Source organism: Leiobunum rupestre, chromosome 7 (assembly GCF_980474605.1).
Source record: "Leiobunum rupestre chromosome 7, qqLeiRupe1.1.hap1, whole genome shotgun sequence".
NCBI lineage: Eukaryota > Metazoa > Arthropoda > Arachnida > Opiliones > Sclerosomatidae > Leiobunum > Leiobunum rupestre.
This window is the reverse complement of record NC_143390.1, coordinates 1,205,465-1,224,488: the sequence shown is the minus strand read 5'-3', so window position 1 is coordinate 1,224,488 and position 19,024 is coordinate 1,205,465. Positions and strand designations below refer to the sequence as shown.

The 19,024-nt window shown below is 34.9% G+C and overlaps 1 protein-coding gene across 1 annotated transcript; it reads right to left on the bottom strand.

Annotated features, from left to right (window-relative positions):
* Positions 1–527: 527 nt before the first annotated feature.
* Positions 528–12,863, bottom strand: LOC149933865 (P-selectin-like). The gene is made up of 8 exons (XM_090152884.1): positions 12,786–12,863; positions 11,559–11,685; positions 8,402–8,611; positions 6,619–6,795; positions 4,945–5,088; positions 4,195–4,350; positions 1,909–2,131; positions 528–615 (listed from the first exon to the last, which is right to left on the bottom strand). Exons 1-7 carry the CDS (start codon positions 12,861–12,863, stop codon positions 1,911–1,913), a joined length of 1,113 nt encoding a protein of 370 aa, XP_090009010.1. The 3' UTR covers positions 528–615; positions 1,909–1,910.
* Positions 12,864–19,024: the final 6,161 nt, after the last annotated feature.

The window sequence follows — 19,024 nt, the reverse complement described above, 5'->3', positions numbered from 1 at the left end:
ACAACGACGCCCACCATCGTGGTGAGTTTGCCCTTGTGAAAACCAGCCCTAATTTTTAGGCGCACCGCCAACACCACCGCCGATAAATTTTGATCCAACCGCCGAATTGTTTATTATATTTTAAACGTATTTTTAATTTTTTTCTCTTCAAAAACATTTTGGATTATTTATTTTCGAAATTTTCAACATTGGGTCAGAAATGTATGTATGCCGGTGCTCTAAGCGAATCAAAAAAGCCTACTACAACGGGTGGCCTCCGCTAGCGTCAAAAAATCTGGGCAGGTGAAAAAAACAGTCATAATTATCAGAACCCCACTACGGACGGTCGCACCCTGCACGCAAGCCACTCAACCCAGTAGAATGTGCAGCAATGGGTGGACCAATCCCAACTTCGTACACAGCAGTGGGATTAAGACTAATTAGACTTTTAGCTAAGACTAGTTTAAAAAAAATTGTTTACCTGGTTTTGGTTTTAATGTTATGTATAGGAATTCTTAAATTGAATTAGCTTATAAAATGAAACAATGTTTATAATGCTGATACTTCATTTATTTATTCTTTATACACCTTCTTTCTTCAATCCATCTGGCTCCTCGAGATGGAATAAAATAAAACCTTTGCAACAAAAAATTGAAGATTGAATTAATTGCGTTTTTGTACGATGCTTTCCAGTCTCTGGAGCTAATGGAATATTCGCAGATTTTTAAAATTTTCAAAATTCAAGAACAACAAGTGGAAATACGTATTTGAGTTGTTAAAGGTTTAAATTTCCAAATAAAATAACTGGGCTCTACTTTCAAGCTTGACGTACTTTTACAACAAGACAATTATAATAGTATTATTAAAATATTTAAGACGACAAAATGTCACAAGATTAGAAAATTAATTGTCAAATAAAGTTTCTTCATTTTAGTTTTTGCGGTACCAAAATAGATTTCGCGAAACTGCATACGAATGACCGGAAATTGACGTACGAGATGCACTAACTTGAAATTTATTTTTAATATAGCTAATGTGGTCCACACTTGGCCAAAATGTACCAGATACAGGGTGACCAGGGAAAAGTTTTGAAAATTTTATAGGAAAAATAGGAATTTTAAGGGCGAATTATAGGAAAATACAGGAAACTAAATAGGCGAATTATAGGAAAATATAGGAAACTAAATAGGCTTAGAAAAATATGGGGAAAATAATAAGGTAATTATTGCATATCGGTATACTTTGACTCGAATCACCTTGATAATGTTTTGTACACTGCTTTCTTGCATTATTGGATCACTTAGCGGATTTACAAAGCTCGTATATTTCAAGATATTGTTCGAAAGTGGCAGTATTTACAGTAGATGATAATACGTACAAAAAAGTTCTTTCATTTTCAAAAGACCGTGAAATTATAGGAAAATATAGGAAAATAGGTTAGAATAAAGGAAATTATAGGAAGGCATAGGAAATATAGGAAGTCTGCAGATATAGACAAAACCAACAATGTCTAAATAAGGCATTTCATGGCCTTATTTCTCGGGACTAATTTTAGTTCATAGGAGCAGTTTACAAATAAGGGTTCTCAAAATAACCTCCTCACTCGGAAGACGGTAAGTATTAAAAACCCTACCTCGATAATTACATTACAATCACTATTTCTTCCTCATTTACAACAGAACAATGAACCAATATATTTGAAATTTCACTCAAATTTAAAGTAATTTTTTCTTAAATCGCGAAAGGTAATCATTATATTAGAAAATAAAGAAAGACAAGTACTAAATACTATATATATACATATCAGAACACGCAAATAACGTTAATAACCATTCTGGCGATTTCGATCGTTCAACGGATCGAAAGTGCATACAGAACAGCTTTTTCCACGACACTTACTCTAACGTCGAAGGCATATGGGTAACTTACTCTTACGTTGAAGTCTTTTTTGAAACTTGACGGCATATGGGAAATGTTTTGCTTTCTTCCCATTTATTCTTTCCTGTGCACATGCGTACGGCTCCATAACGACTTTGCTCGACATATTCGTCGGCATTACAATGGTAACGGCATGCTATGTAATTTCCCCTTAGTGGAACATAGCAGGTTCTATACGGGTCACGTTTATACAACTCGGCGCATGGCATTGGCTCTGCAAAAGTGAAATCATTGAGAAAGCTTAAAACTTTATTATTATTTAGTATGCACTTACACAATAAGCGTAAATATTTTAAAAGCCGAAGCTCATTTTGTTTTACTCTTAACTTTAATAACAGGAACGTGTTTCGACGAAAATGAGGAATGAGGAAAAGGTTTTTCACTACTCCCTCGAGAAGATTATTCTGGGACTTTTTAACGTTAATTAATCTACCATTATCAAGCGGACATAAAAATAAAATAGTAGAAATGGTTAACAGGTTTGACAAAAAGGTCCCGCAGTTTCGTTCATTTTCACACACTTGCAAAGCCTTAAATCGAGTGGTTTTCAATGGAAGTTTGGACTACTGGCATAAAAACATAAGTATGATATGAAAAGAACAATTTCTAAACGCAGTTAACGTTTGTTTTTCTTAGTTCCGATTCAATAATTGAGTGCTCGATTGCCAAAGTTTACCTAATTTTATTTTTAAAGTACTTAAAAAATTCCATTTAGCCGCGTTTTTATTAGAGCGATTTGCGAGAGATATCTGTAAGACTCGCACGATAATTTTTTTTGTTTTCATGCCAGCGATATTTTGAAGCGAGGAAGAGAGAAAAGCTCCAGCGATAGCGATTATTCGAAAACCGCGCGCTTCTTATCGAAGATGTGATATAATTGCTATTCGATCGGCGTCTTTTGGGCGGACCTTCACCGCGTCAGTAGTCACTTGATCGATTTCAGCCAATGAGAGTATTGTTTTGGTATGTCAAAATATGGCGCATCGGGCCCGGAAGTTGTCACCTGGAGAGCGTTCGTCCAATAGTTATTTTCAATTTTACTAATTTGGCTCGTCTTTCCACTACTAGCCCTCGGTTTATTCCAAAATTTATAACGCAATGAAAATAGTGACACGTTCCTAGAAGTTATCGATGAAATATTTCTCAAAAGAAAAGAGAGCACAAGCGAAACGCGTTGAGGATCAAGTTAGTTGATTTAATTAAAAATCAACCCCCAATTTAGGACCAGAAGTGTTAGGATTATCGTAACAAACCTGCATTTGGATCTTCACGAAGTGCAGTTGCAAATTCACCAACTAGTATATTTTCTATATAGTCAAATGAATCTGATAAGCCTGGGGAACAGTGCACTTTGTTGGTGGTTTTCGATTCTTCTGTCATCAAATAATTGCGCAAACCAACAGTAAAATTCTAACAGCTGGAATGTCTCATCACGCAGAAACACACGAGGCAATTTTAACATTGAGTTGGGTAGAAATTTTGATGGTGGAAAATTAATTAATCTTTATTTGTACTTCTTGTCAAAATGGTGATGATTTGAAAACTCCCCCATCAGATTGAGAACACTAGCCGCCAACATCTACAACAATTAAAATTAAACTCACCAATGTTTCATAATCTACTTCCGTGGCTCTATTTTCAAAAGTAGCGTTTTGGAGTATACTTCCTCTTCTTTATCGCGTTCATAAACAGTATAATTTGCTTTAATAAAAGCTTTTTTCTTAACAACACTTTCAACAAATTCTTCTTTTGGTTAAAGACCGCCATTTAAAACACCAAGAAACGTTCGCTGAAGCTAAATAGACTTCAAAATATCGCTTTATATAAAAACGGAAAACTCACACGATTTTTGCGAAAAAATAGCTCGCGAATTGGCTTGAATTTGGTTTCATTATTCGTTCCAAAAATCGCTTTCGTGAAAACGCGGCTTTAGGCTTGATTTCAACTTAATAAAATCTGATGACGAAGGTTTATCTGGTATCAATACATAGCAATTCAAAGACCGGGTTAGATGTTCTAGTTTATCATTTATAACAAAGCTCCTGCAGAGAGAGTAGGAGGTGTTATTTAAGGTACTAATATAAATTTTACTCTCCAAGTTTACTACCAACTAATGGTGTCGATGTTAAGGCTCCTTTATTCAATAAAAAAACGAAAAACAAAACTGTGTCGAGACCTAGTGAGAAATTACGCCGACGGGAAGACCACACAAAACAAAACTCTTTTCTGTTGGCAGACAAACAGACAACAACAGGCTACACATGAAAATATCCATACTTATTTCCTTGCATGTACAAGAAATGCCACTAGAAGTTCTTATACAAGTTCTGGTCTCGTGGTACCGACCCTTGCCATTCTCGTCTCCTGGGAAACAATCTGGTTTTTCAGCTCTGCATTGCAATTTCTCCGCGACGCTGCAGTTTCCCTTGGTCTCTGTGCGATGCAAAAATAACCAGATTTTTTAAATAAGAATTTCAATAACACCTTATTGTTTCCGTGAAAAAAAAATTTAGCGCCGTTATAAGAAATTGAGCGAACACTCATATGAGGAGGATTTTAAACATTTATGATGGCCTTATCACAGGCGTCGAAATGAGTCATTTTGAAGGTGAAGTGATAAGCGGTGAGCTGGATTTACTTGCGACGAACCGGAAGAAATTAATGTGGGCGCGCAAATTCAGCTCGCTTGTAATTTTTTCGAAGTTCAACCAAATTTTCGTCGAAAGGTCTTAAATAAAAATAAACCTTTCTATAGAGGTTTTTTAATTACTAATTAGAAAAATTTAAATTTAAATTTATGAATCAGGTTTGACTAACGGGTTTCGATTTACGTAGAAAATAAGTGAACATATTTTGATAAGACTTATAGATTTAATCTGTTTGAAAAGCGGATACCGATAATCGTTAAGAGTTTAAAATGAGGGCCTTTAACTCAAGCATTAAAGTGCTTAAAATTATCTCTCGATTGCCCTCGTCCTTTCTTACCTGAAAAAATATATTGGACCTCAAGGAAGAATTTCTACTAACCTACATTTTTGCAGGTGCACCTTGGTGTCCCCGGGTTGCGGGGAAGATAGCAACCAGGAGCCTCGGTCTCTTTCTCACATTTCATCTCGGAATTCCAACATTTTATATCATCCTCAACCGTACAAGCTTCTGATCGGTGTGATACTGTTGAATATTTTTTTATGTATTATGTTTATTCGGGTTTTTTAAATACCACGCTTTACCCAAATCAGTTGTTCTAACGCTATGAATTATGCTACAAGTGTAAAACCTAAATAATGTTAATAAATTGGTTTATAATTTAATAGGCAGTTGTTTCTTCAACATAATCTCAACTTTGTAGGTTAAAATAAAAACTTCGTTATATTTGCATATATTTAAAACTAAATATATGCAAATATAACGAAGTTCTTATTTTAACCTACAATTTAACTACTGCTAACCTAACTATTAATTAATGTTATAATCTCAACGCAACGCTCAATGAAACTAACTAAAAAGTCAAATCGCATAGAGTAAGTCTAGCGTTTCCAAGAATTGAATTAATGACGCTCACATTTAAACGTATTTGATTTTCGCCTTTTACGTGTTTCCGTCTCACGTTTCATTTTTTGTCGCGCTTTAATTGGGAAGAATACAGTCAAAGCCTCTTTTTCGTTCACGCTGAACGTTTCTGTTTTAACAATTACATAATTGAATTATATTTTTCTTATTAAAATAATATTTATATCAATATTTAACGAGCTATAAGGTCCTAACTAAAGTGTGGTTTGGGTGCTTGCCGAACTTGTTTAGCTACGAAGGTCCGAATACTTTTAAAATTAAAATTGTCAAAATTATTTTAAACACTAAAAAATAGGCTGATTTACACATACATTTTAATTTTATATGTTAAAATACAAAATTAAAAGAGTCCAACTTAAAATAGCGCGAAAGTAGACAATGGCCACTGTAGTCTTTCCCCCTTAAGATGTTTTAAGTTAGCGCCGTGGAAAACAAGCGCTTTAATTTTTTTTAATGCATTCGTTTAAGTGGATTCGAACGTGCCTGCATATCCTGGTTTGATGAACTCCTGAAACCTAGTTTTTCAAAGTGAATGAAATTGTAGAAAGATTTGTTATACTTCAATATATCCTCGCGTAGTTTAGCTCGCTTTATTAACGAAGTAAGAAAGTTAGTTATGGCCGTTACGAATAACGTTGAGCTAGCGAAGCTAAGGTTACGCGCTACTTGCGTACAAGCTAAGACCATTTACACCTGGACTACAATGCCAACGTTATAACTCCGATTTCAGAGTGTTCACTACAAAACACCACCAAGTGGAGAAAATCCGCGATAGTAACCCACAAACATGCAGCAACTCCTCTTTTTTGACCCCCCTTCTTTAGGAGGCGTACGGTTCGCGCTCTCTTCCGCTGTTTTTCTCTTGACGCCGTAAATAACGGGCGAAAATTGATCACGACTCGCGGCGCGACCGAGTAAAATGTCGGGAGAAGAACGCGAAGTGAACGCGTTTTTTCAGCCCGAATTCCCTTGTGGACGAGAGTTGCCTCTAAATAACGATGGTGGCGTTGGGGTAGCGGCGACACTAGCCTAACAACAACGCCTACCTTCATTGCAGTCCAGGTGTAAATGGTCTTAGGTACGAGACTTCTTTTAAAAAATTCTTATAAAAAATAACCGTGGACCACTTACATTTGCATTGAGGATAAGGTTTGTGCATTGACCCGGTAAAATTATTACATTTTACGGGAGTTTCACCGGACAAAGTATAGCCCTGGTGGCATTTTGTAAAACAACCTTCTACAGTGCAAATTGTGACTCCATTATCGGGTTTCTTTACCGTTAGACAGCCTTTCGGACTCTGCAATTCTTTTCACAAACAAAACAATATGTATTATTTATACACTTTATTCCAAGTAATAAGAAAGTCAATCGATCTGATTTGAGAATGATAAGGCAAATAACGTCACGCACTTACGTCTATACACGTGAAAAAATTGACGTTAATTCTTATTCCTAATTTCCCTTTTTATGATTAAAAACTATTCACTAGAACAAGTCTCCACATTCTAGAATAGACAGAGTAGAAGCCTTAATATTATCTCTGAATATTCTGTTTGTCATTCGGCAAATGTCGAATAGAAGCTCTACCTTTGGCCATTTCTTCATTTCTAAAGATTTATTTAACGAGCTTTTTAAACAAAACCTTTTGTTAGCTATGAAGCTTAATCACATTTCGATTCATTTTATATAAAAACACCCAAGGAAAATGATAACCAACGGCATTTTTAAATCGAAATTTTGTTCTAAAATCTTTTGATTATCTTGAATTTTAAAGTTTCGATCCATGGTTCTATTTTAAAATTGTTAAAAAAAATTTATGATCAAAAGAACCGCTACTTCATGGAATTTAAAAATTATTATTTTGATTACAAATATTGGGAGCTTTCAGACCGTATTCCTTCTTTTGAGTATGTTTAGATTGTACAATCCAAATGAAACAGATTCGATGGAAATTAGAAAATAATGTCATCTTCAACGTGCAAATTGCTATTGGATAATTATCCAAAAGAACTAGAAAACTTTTAGTATTTAATTTCCAAATGCCTTATTTCCCAAGGATAATGTTAGAGACATTTCATGGCTGGAGCATTGTCGACTTTGCAAGTTTTCGGTTGTTTAAAACTTAACTCCTTTAATTTTTACTTAACCTTTCATTAATCGGCTTCTAATTGACCGTATAAGATTTGGTGAAACGCATTGGTATAGAAAAACCTTTCCTAGTTGGAACATTGGGTAACACCAAATTGCTTAATAAACATTATTAAACACACAGAAATTTAATGGCGCAATACAATTAAAATTAATAAGATAACACTTAAATTTAAGTGAAGTCGAAATCATTATTTACTAGGTAGATATAGTAACTATTTGTAATGAGATTTCAGTATATTTTAAAAATATTTTTTTAAAGTAGATCAGCATATTGGAGATTGAGATCGACATTTCGAACATTATTGGTTGACATTTAAAAAACTAATCATAAATTTATAAATTAGATTTTAATTTGCTAGTGTAAAAATAATTGCTTATATCATAATGATATGAAGCAAAATATTTCAAGTTTTCATTGTCCAAAAACCCCTGATATGAAAAAATTTATTCCGTACCAAGAACAATTTAAAATTTTTAGCCCTAGCTCAGATTAGGTGTGTTATTTAATTTTCCAAAAAGCAAATAAATTACGAAATTTCTTGAAACATCAATATAAAGCTTTGTTCACCAAAAGACAATATAATACACCGTAGAAGCTTTCGGTCTATAATAAGTCAGTAATTTTTTAAATAAATTAGGGCCCGTTGCAAAAGTCTGATTTGCTAGAATCGCACATGTTAAGTTCTATGGGCTAGCAATTTGGCTAGGGCTTTTGCAACAGGCCCTTACTCTGTACAGAAAAGAAGTAAATGCGGCATACTTATGCATCGCGGAAACGGAAACCTCCATCTTCCATCTGGTAAACATTCATTGAACTGACGTCCCAACAAGTGGTAATACGCCGCATATTGTTTCTTGTCACAGGATATTTCGCAAATGGTCGGGTCATTTTGATTGCAACAATGAATAGTTCCATTTTGAACAGTTTGGTGTTTCACATAAGGGCAGTTCATCTTAATCTCAGACTTGCCTGCATAAATAATTTAAAAATTTGATTATTGTTTACAATTGTATTTTGTCAGTGAAATTATATCTTTCCCAAAAATTGTTTTGACCAATAATAAAATACATTTCATATGTACCGACTAATACCTCTAAATTATTTATTATATTAAACTTAAGCACAATACATAATTCATATATCACGACTAATTCCTCTTAATTATTTATTAAATTAAACTTAAACATTAAAAGAACCTGTGATTTTGCATAACAAGGAAAGTTAAATACGGATAACGATTTGATTTGTAGACCACAAGGTTAGACATTTTGTTCTTGGAACGACCACCATTTCAATAAAGTGTCTTAGAAATTGGAGGTAGTTATTTTGCTGTCACACTTTTATTTAAAATCAATATTTAGCACTTACATTGTTAGTTAAATGTGCATTGTTAGTAGAGGAACATTCCCCAAGTCAACGCGATGATTTTAGCAAAGTCCCCTTTAAACGCATTTGAATTTTGCATGGTCCACAAAGAAAGTGGTTCTTATTGACAGTAAAAACATAATATCTTAAATAATTCACGAGCGCACTATAATGAAATAATTCTCACGGTTATATGATTCTCAATTTTGGTTTGACTTTATGCGTAACCACCTAAAAGTCCAAAAAGAAAATTTTCTAATTGAAGGAATTTAGATAAAATTTTGTTTTCGGTGGCCACACGAAAGCACTTTCGCATTGTGAGCGATTTTTTTGAAGAAATAATATTAATAACCTAAGCTATTACCAGTTTTGGGAACATTCAGTTTTATTTATAATATCTGTCCAGAACAGTTGATTTATTTGGTAATATCCGGATATTATTCCTTTTAGCCGGATTTTAATATTAGGTCCGTTTTGATTATGTACCAACCAAATTGTAGTGGATTTTTATGGATAGCATTCAGTCTACAATTTTCTCAATTAGGCCTTATATTAAACAGGTTAACCATTCTTTCGAAACGTCATAGAAGATAGGGTTGTACACAATACAGCTACGGCTACACTAACGAGGAGACCACCCGAGGTGATTATCACCGATTTTGTTGAAACTAGGTGGGTACGTAGACATTATGGTAACATGAAATTTCACCAAGGGAAAAGTTGCAATGGGCATTATTTTTGCCATGGCAACCGAAAATGTTTTTGACAACACAGTTTATTTTACCATTGAAAATAACATGGGAATCTGAGCACTTCTAAGGGTCCCCCCTGTGAAAAAAAATCAAAATTGACAAATGAGATTAATTTTATGATATTTGAATGAATTTTGGTCAATTTGATCAAAATCGATAAAAATGGAGAAAACCGAAAAATAAAGATAAAAAAGTTGTATTTGCCAACTAATCGCCAAATCGCAATAATAAATGAATTTGATAAAAATTAATAAATTTAATTTAATACACTGAGAAGATAATTAACAAGTATATTAACGAGCAACGGGCCCAAAACAGAGCCTTGTGGGACCCCTTTACCAATAGAGCTCCAGGTAGACGCCTCGCCCTGAAGAACGACCCTTTGTTTACGACCCTTCAAGTAAAATTCAATCCATAGCAAAGCATTACCTTCGATACCCGCAAAACGGAAAGCCTCAAGAATACAAGGGTGGGAAATGGAATCGAAGGCTTTAAAAAAATCTAAGTAAATAATATCAACTTTATAGCCTTCGTCAATCCATTTAGACCAAATATTAGTGGCCTGAAGCGAGTTAGTGAGGCACGATCACCGTGAAAGGAAACGGTGCTGTGATGGAGAGAAAAACTAAGTGCGATGTGGGAAGGACGTTATTTGGTCAAACACTAAATATTCGCTTAGGTTAGGCACCTGATTAAGATTGCCGATAGGACGATAGGTGGAAGGATCTAAGCGAGAACCCCTCCTATGAATTGGCGTTATGTTCGCTTCCTTCCAGGAGGGAAAAGAGCGAGAAATAATGAAGTAAAGGGGAAAAGCTAGTACCATCGATAGGGACTTAAGCCAAAGTGGGTGAATTCCATCAGGCCCGGGAGATTTAAAAGTCTTAAGTTTACCCAAGAAAAAGACAATATCGGCAGGCTCACACGTAAAAGTCCTACACAACGAGATAAGGGTTCGGAACTACAGAAGGAACAGTGGAAGCAAAAAAATCGTTTAGGACTGAAGCCGCTTCGGACAACGAAGCATTAACAGAACCATCAGGCTTTTTAAGCTCTGAGACTGGGACCCTAGCAGCCCGAAAATGGTTCAATTGAGTCCAGAAACACTTAGGGTTTTCCCGTATAAAAGAAGTTAGGCTAGAGTCATATTAACGACGGAAATTTCGAACATGGGAAGTAAAGGCATTGCGAGCAGCACGGTACTGATTGTGAAGGGTGTCCAAAACAAGCTTTAAGGAACCGAGTCCACGCTACATTTTTAAAATCTATGCTACAAATCGTACGATGGTCGGGTTTGGGCTTAGAGAGAAGTTTACGTAACGGAATAAATCGGCCAATACCAGTATTTATGCAACTTGGGAGGGGAGCAAGGATAAGGGTATTTCATCTTGATTGCTGTATAATATTTACTTTTAGCCCTATCAGCATACACTTATTTAAGCGGTTCAAAAGATATTTAAATTTTAAAAGATAAAATTCGTTCGTTTGTGGTCTTTAAACGTGTTTAATTTTTAAATGGATTACGTGGTTTTGGTTAAAATATTGATTTAAATAATGTGTTCACAAGCGAATAAAAAATCCTTTTAACAGACTTCTTCAGCCGTTCGAGACGTTTTTTACCTTACTGTTTTCATCGGTTTTACTAAGGTTTTATAAAGATATTCTGAACTCTGAAACGTGAACTGTCTAAACATATAAATTAACATTTGCTAAGGCAAACATTGTAAGTCCCTCGTTCAAAACAGAATTATTTGTTCCTAGTGTTTCTCTGAATTTTAATTGCAATTATGGTTTTTTACCTTCACAAAGCCGCGTATGGTATAATTGCTCAACGCCAGAAACCCGCAGAACTAAACAAAGTACAGTTGTAAATGAAAGAACTCCATTTAATTTGGAAGCCATTTGGAAGTACTCCCAATTAATAATCTGCAAAGGTGGAAAAAAGTCCAATTTGAAATATTTGTTGAAATGTATAAATCAAAATGTAATTCTTCGAAAATTAAATTTTAATCACGAATGAATATCAATAATTTACAATAATTAATTATTGTTAAGTACGTTAATAATACCCGTTCCCGCTCGGACGACGTGATATGGGAAGACAAAGGAAAAGGGTCTATTACTCCACATTGAAATAATCCACGAGTGGTTAAAAGCAATTTTATTAATTAAATAATTAACTTATTATGAAAATGTTCAATTTAATCGAGCTTTCGAAAAAGATAACAAAGTGCAACTTAACAAATTGTGTGTCATTGGTCGGAAATCCCATCAAGAACATTTTTTTTAAATGGTTTTATTTCATAGAAATTAATAAGGTAAAAAATGTTAAATGATCACCTAACTACTTTAATTTTTAATTATTTTATTGAATAAGCTATTAACTAACGAGTAGACTACCCAAGGTGATAATCACAGATTTTGTTGAAACTAGGTGGGTACGTAGACCTTATGGTAGCACCAAATTTCACCAAGGGAAAAGTTGCAATGGGCATTAGTTTTGTCATGGCAACCGAAAATGTGTTTTTTTAAATAATATGGGAATCTGAGCACTTCTAAAAAAAAATTATAATAATTATAATGGAAATTACTAATTTTGATCAAATTCAAACAAGTAAATTCTATTTTATTAATTTCATGTTACCATAAGGTCTGCATACCCTCCTAGTTTCAACAAAATCGTTTATTATAGCTTTATTAAATAAGAAACTTAAGCGTTTTACGAAAATTAGGCAATCACCCATTTTATACAATTACAAATTCAACTATTTTATTTTATTTTTAAATTGTAAAATAGTAAATTTTTTAGTTGGTAAAATGATATATATATATATATCTTTTTTACCGCTAAATGGCACCACAAATTGAATTGAGCCATCAAATATAAGGTAAAAATTACACAATTGTGTTTCATTGCGCGTATCGGACATGACCTAGTATCGACGATATAGGCCGTTTAGGTAAAATTTTCGCCGTCATTTTGATAAGCTGTACGATAGTGCCCCACACCAAATTTTTTACCTTACCTTAATAAAAATAACATTGTCGTTAAGTCCCCGAGTTGGAAGTCGAAAAGTGGTATATCTCATGGACTTAATAATCATAATAATCAGCTAGGCTTATACCCAAGGCACCACCTTAGGCCTAAGTCATCAAGCGACTTTTGAAGCCATTAATTCAGGTGGCCGGGTTATAATGCGTAGGAGGGTGGTGGCAAGCCCTGCATGCCACGAGATCAAGCCAACAGCTCCCTACACTAACTATTACCGTTAACCTCGACAAGTTTTTATGGAAGGGGAAACCCCTTAAACCAGTGGGAGATAAATTTTTAGACCCTATTTCTCTAAATTAAATGTTTTTTATGCTGCAAACCTATTTTCGCACGGTTAAAATTTTCATTATACTTCCTTAACGAATTAAAATAAATGAAAATTAATTTAATTTTGTAGATTATTTAAACCCATTTATCAACAAAATGTCTAAATCAATTATTCCCGAGTAATTTAACCATCATATTTGCATAAAGTTCACAAAAACGTGTTGAGGTTAACGGTAATAGTTAGTGTAGGGAGCTGTTGGCTCGAACGCGTGGCATGCAGGGCTTGCCACCACCCTCCTACGCATTGTAACCCGGCCACCTGAATTAAAGGCTTTAAAAGTCGCTCGATGACTTAGGCCTAAGGTGGTGCCTTGGGTTTTAGCCTAGCTGATTATTATTATTATAGACCAATTTCACATAAAAAATTAGTAAACTTAATGTTTATCGTGCCCTGCAGCATTCATTAAGATACACTAAAATAATTCAAAATCTTTGGACTTATTCGGATAGAGAACTTAAATAGCGTTGAGGTAGTCGCGACAATCAACGGGAAATTCATCCTAAGGGATCAATGGTTTTTTCTTTGAACGGAATTGCTGAGATAGTTTTTTCAAAGCCAAAGCGATTAGTCACTTTAACCGGCTTTTCTCAAAGACTAATTAGAATTGATGGTTCGTAAAGTGAATCTTTGAAAAGTCATTTTGTAGGCCGAAATTTGCAAAGGCTCTTGTCTGTTTGGGCACTGAGAAAGATGTTGAATATTTGGATAGGTAAAACTATGAGTGTGCGCTTACTTAAATCTCGGACAACTCAGAATTTGAAAGCACTCGGAACTGAAGCTGGGTTATTTATCGAAACGGAACATTTGACTACAGACCAAGCTTATTAATTCGGGACTCTCGGATTTAACTTAATTAAAATATCTAAAACCGTTTTAATTTTTCACGCACTGAGAGCTTGTTTTCGCGAATGTGAAACAGATGAACTAAATAAAAAAGTATCAAATTATCCATCTACAAAACTGAGATAAAAAAATATACTTACTTTACCGGCCCTGACTGTAATTCAGGGTCTACAAAAATCGCTGATACTAGGTATATAGATTAATTCCTAAGACATTAATGTCAACTTTATACATTTACCTTTAAACACGCACACAAAAACTACGATTTATTATTAATTTTCCTTTCTTCCAAAAATGAATATGTAAAGTTGTAAATTACTAAACTTCAAAGAAAGGCTATTTCCTTTGGTACACGTCAGTGCTTTTGATATGTCTATAGCAAACTCATACAGAGATAAGTTAATTTGGAATTTTCGATGGTTTTTATAAAAGGAATTTCCATTAATAGTCAATATAGATCATTAGTTTTACTGACGCCTCGGGACAGAGAACAAAGCTCGACTGTTTAAAATTTACGCTCGTAAATGTTAGATTCGTTTATTAATGTATTTTGTACATATTAACAGTCAAGTCAAAACAATATGAACATAAATTTGTGATGATTTTATTTATAAAAATCTATTGTACGTAGTTTTCTCTTAACGGAATAAAACTTGTTTATACGAAATTCAGGGGTCGAAAGTTTTCCCCGTATCTTGTGAAAACCCATCTTCTTTACTTCATACCACAATGTGCTAATCGGCTTCATGTCTTATCTCCAGAATTAAGAATGAAATTTTTACTCTTTGATTGGAAAGTATTATACGTACTAACTAAAAACTAAAGATTGTATAAATTAATATTTCATTGACTTAAACCCCATTGGAACGAAATTTTATAGGTCTACTACACGGATATTAAATACAGCTGAAATGATTTCCATAAAAATAGCCAAATTTTATTGAAATATTGCTAAAAAAACTGTAGCAAATAGCTGATTTAAAAAAGTATTTTTAAATTACAAAACCGATCATCAGTTGACCTTTTCTGATCAGGTTTGATCATAAGCATTCTACCAGAAATTGCAGAGCTCAAAATAAGAACTATTTGAAATGTGTTCAAGTTCAGTGGCCATGAAGATAAAGTACAGGGTGTCTTCATTTTATCGGCCCAGGTGTTTTTCCCAAAAACTATAGTTGCTAGAAATGTGAAAATTTTAATTTTTTTTGATCGATAGGTGGTAAACGAAAATTTTTAATCAACAAATTAAAGAGCGTACTCGAAAACCATAATGAAAATGGTTTGGTCAAAAACGGACAATTTTTCATTGAAATAATACGTCATGAAAAAACAAGTTGGTACTACACAAAAAGGTTTACGTCTCATGAAAAAGAAAGAGGAACCTAACTAATTCAAATGATCGTATGTTTGTAAAGATAAAAAAATGACTGTTTTTAAGCCAAATCATTTTAAATAATTTTTTAGAGAAAATACAATTTACATAGTAGAAATCCAGAATTCACGCGTCTTATTTGGGGCACAAATGTTGCAAGAAGTCCACGAAACCGTCCAATTTATGCCAACTGAATTCCCCACTACTCTGTCGCTTAAGGTCTGGCTCCATTTTAGTATTTAAAGAGACACAGCTTCGTTTTAAAATCATTCTATGAACGTACTCCAGTAAAATAAAAAGATGCCTCGTTATACCTGTGAACAGCGGTCCAGGGTGGTCGAATTATACTACGGAGATGGTCAACGAAATTCACGTGAAGTAAGTCGATTATGTTCTCCGTGCTGTCCGTGACTTTGAAAACGACGGCAACGTGAATCACAGAATCCGCGGACCTGGTCATGACAACATCAACATGGAAGACACAGTCATCGCCTACCCTCGAGCAAGCATAAGAATGGCCTGCTCTGACGTATATTGAAAAATATCGTGATCCTTCTTGTACGGCGTGATAAAATTTAACAAAAAAATTGTAAAGCACTAGAATTTTGTACAATCTTTGATATTCCAAGTATGAATGCATGCATTCAAATTCGAATAAAAACATGAAAAACGCGGCCTGCTTATTCTTTCAATTTACGAAGCATTCAAATTCGAACCAATAAAAAGCAGTTTGGCCAAACACGAGAAAAATCTCAAATGCGCGCGTAAAAGGATAGTTTTTGACCAAATCTCGTCACTAGAGGCAAATATAATAAGTATCGGTTCCATTGATAAATTCAGGCTCTGACTAAGTAATAACGTCAAATAAAGCTGTGAGAAAGCGTGAATGTAAACGGAAAATGTTCGGCTCGCACGTGAAACACTGGGGAATACCCTGAAGAAAAAGAAAGAGGAGAGACTCGGAATTATAGTTTGAACATAGAAGCCGAAAGTTTATAAGCCGCTACCGGACTGAGTGTGATAACTGAAATATTAATCAAGGTAAGAAATTTCGTTAGTTCTTAATTAAAAAGGAAATATTAATTTTAATTAGTAATATTGTCTTCATTTTATATAGTACAGCCAAGTGGTACAGCCCTTACGAAATTTTTGTGTGGAAATTCAACATTTGTTACTTTAGTTTAAAATTCCGATAAAAGGTGGCAGCACTAAACTGACTTCCGACCGCCTCCGTTCCGGACTCCCGGGCTAGCGTACCGAAACTTTTCCCCTCCAGATAAGTTCTATTCTCCAAGCTCAAACTCACTACCCACACTAGGAGAACGCAGCTGGCCTCTAAACGCGCTACCGTTCGTTTATGTACATATTTCATTGGACAGGCCTTTACGCCCCTCTTTGGTTGGGGGTCACAGCGGGGTCTATTTTCCTTATCACCCTTTGGGATTTTCCTAGAGCAAATTTTTCGAGTACCGTATTGTCGCCACCTAGTCTATCGACATTTTGGTATTTTCCTGGGCGAGCCCATGTTTGGTTTTCCACCTTTCAGCCCCATCCTCCATTACGGGAGCCCAAACAGTGGATGCTAGACTCCCTGGTGAGGGCAGAGCCAATGGCCGACGAGCGGGAGGCATATGAGGGGTCAAATAAAGGCGCGAAAAAGAGTGTATTATCTAGATGTTCTCTCCGAATTCCTTAACAGTGAGTGAGAAATAACACAGCAGTTTTAGAATATGGAAATAATTTGATATACTTATAACATTAGCTTTTTAATATAGCGTTGTGTGATATTTCAAATGCTGGTACAAATTGTGCGAGGAAAAGGCTCTCGGATGGAAGTGTTAAAACCTACAAGTATCAAACTAAAGTCAGAAAAACTATACCGATATATTTTGCTAACCAATTTAGAAAGAAATGTTTTGAAGAAAAATGGAACAAAGCAAAAATAAAATCAAAAAAATCATCGGCTGAAATCATTGACAAATCGATAGATTTGATTATTGAAAAGGAAAATTGCGATTCTGAAAATCAACACCTTCCAAAAGTAGGAAACAGCAGAATTCGAAACAATGGAACCTCAATTGAAAAAAAGATAACCCTTACGTTCCAATCCAAATACGAAAAAGACCTCTTTGAATCTAATGAAAAAAACGATGAGTCTTGGTAACACCGTTACTGAAATCGTAGACAAAGGCCTGGCTAAATTTCTAGGGAGCTTTCAAGAAAATATTATCAGTGACCCACAGGTTTTCGACTTTGGCGATCATGGAAATTCAAGTATGGAAGACAGAATTTGTAATGCCATAATTACCTCGGAAAATTTAGGAGTATTTACGGTTCCGAATTCTGTACCTGAAATAATGGAAAATAGCAGGACGTCGAGTCCTATATTTCTGGTAATGGTCCGGTTCGGATTAACGAAACTTTTTATATTTCTGACACTTTACTCGAAATAAGCCCGAATTGCATGGCTAGTGAAGTAAAAGACGTACACGAATGGTATGGCAACTATCCCGCACTTCAAGACAATAGTTCTATGAGATGCAACTAGCAGGAGAAGAAGAAAGTGAGTGGGAAGATATTTATGACTCAAGTTCAAGCCGCTTTGGAGACATCAGTACCAATTTACCCGATGACAGGGCTAATGAAAATTTGAACTGTGATATGCCTTTTCATGAAGAAAGTGCGGAACGTCGATTTTTCGTCGGTGACATCGCATTTCTGGGACAAATGATAGTTTCTAATCAGAACCATTCTTTCTTATGCAACTGTCCTTTAGAATTAGCATCACACAAATACAAAGGACTTGTAATGAATTGTGACCGACCGACATCACAAAATTAACTTAGCGACATCAGACCAAATTGGGAAAAACTACGCGGCAAATATAAGCCTATCTCGGATTCCTTACCAGCAAAATGCTTCAAACGCAATATCAGAAATTTACACAGCTTTCAAAAATTGTAACTACAAACGCAAGAACTTTCAAACAAATTAGAAAAGCAGTCACCACAGCGGTCGATATTGAAGTCATGATATCAACGTCACAAGCGTTGCGAGAGGAAATTTCTTCATCCCCGGAAGATGGTATAAGAATTCAAACGGACGCCCGTCATTCACAACGCAAAAATGCTTTTTTCTGCGATGTTGTGGCGCTTGGACTAATCACCCATAAAGTAGTTCAAATCCAGACCGTTACCAAAGACGATGATCCATATAGTCAAAGACACGAAAGTGTAGGCACGAAAAAAATGTTCTAAGAGTTTGATAGAAGAGAAGTGAAAGTTCTGGAGCACGCGCACGATCGGAATAATACAATAAACAAAATAGTCCGAGAAAGGCAAGACACCATAAACTCGAACGATAGGTGGCATGCCGCTAAAAATTTCGCCGCTGCAATGGAAAAAATTACTAGAGGGACAAATGTCAGCAAATTTAAAACTTGGCACCCAGAGATATTTTCTAAGACGTTCCTTAGCCGTTCTTGACTGGAACAACCATGTAGGCAAATTGAGAAAACAATTGCAAACTGAGGGAAAAAATTATTATTACGCTAATAAGACCTTCGAGTTCGTTTCTAGACTGTGGCAAACCATTTTTTGTCCAAATCCATTACCTTTTAATTGATATAAATCCCCGGAAAATTTTGAATATTTAAAAAAAAACCAAACGT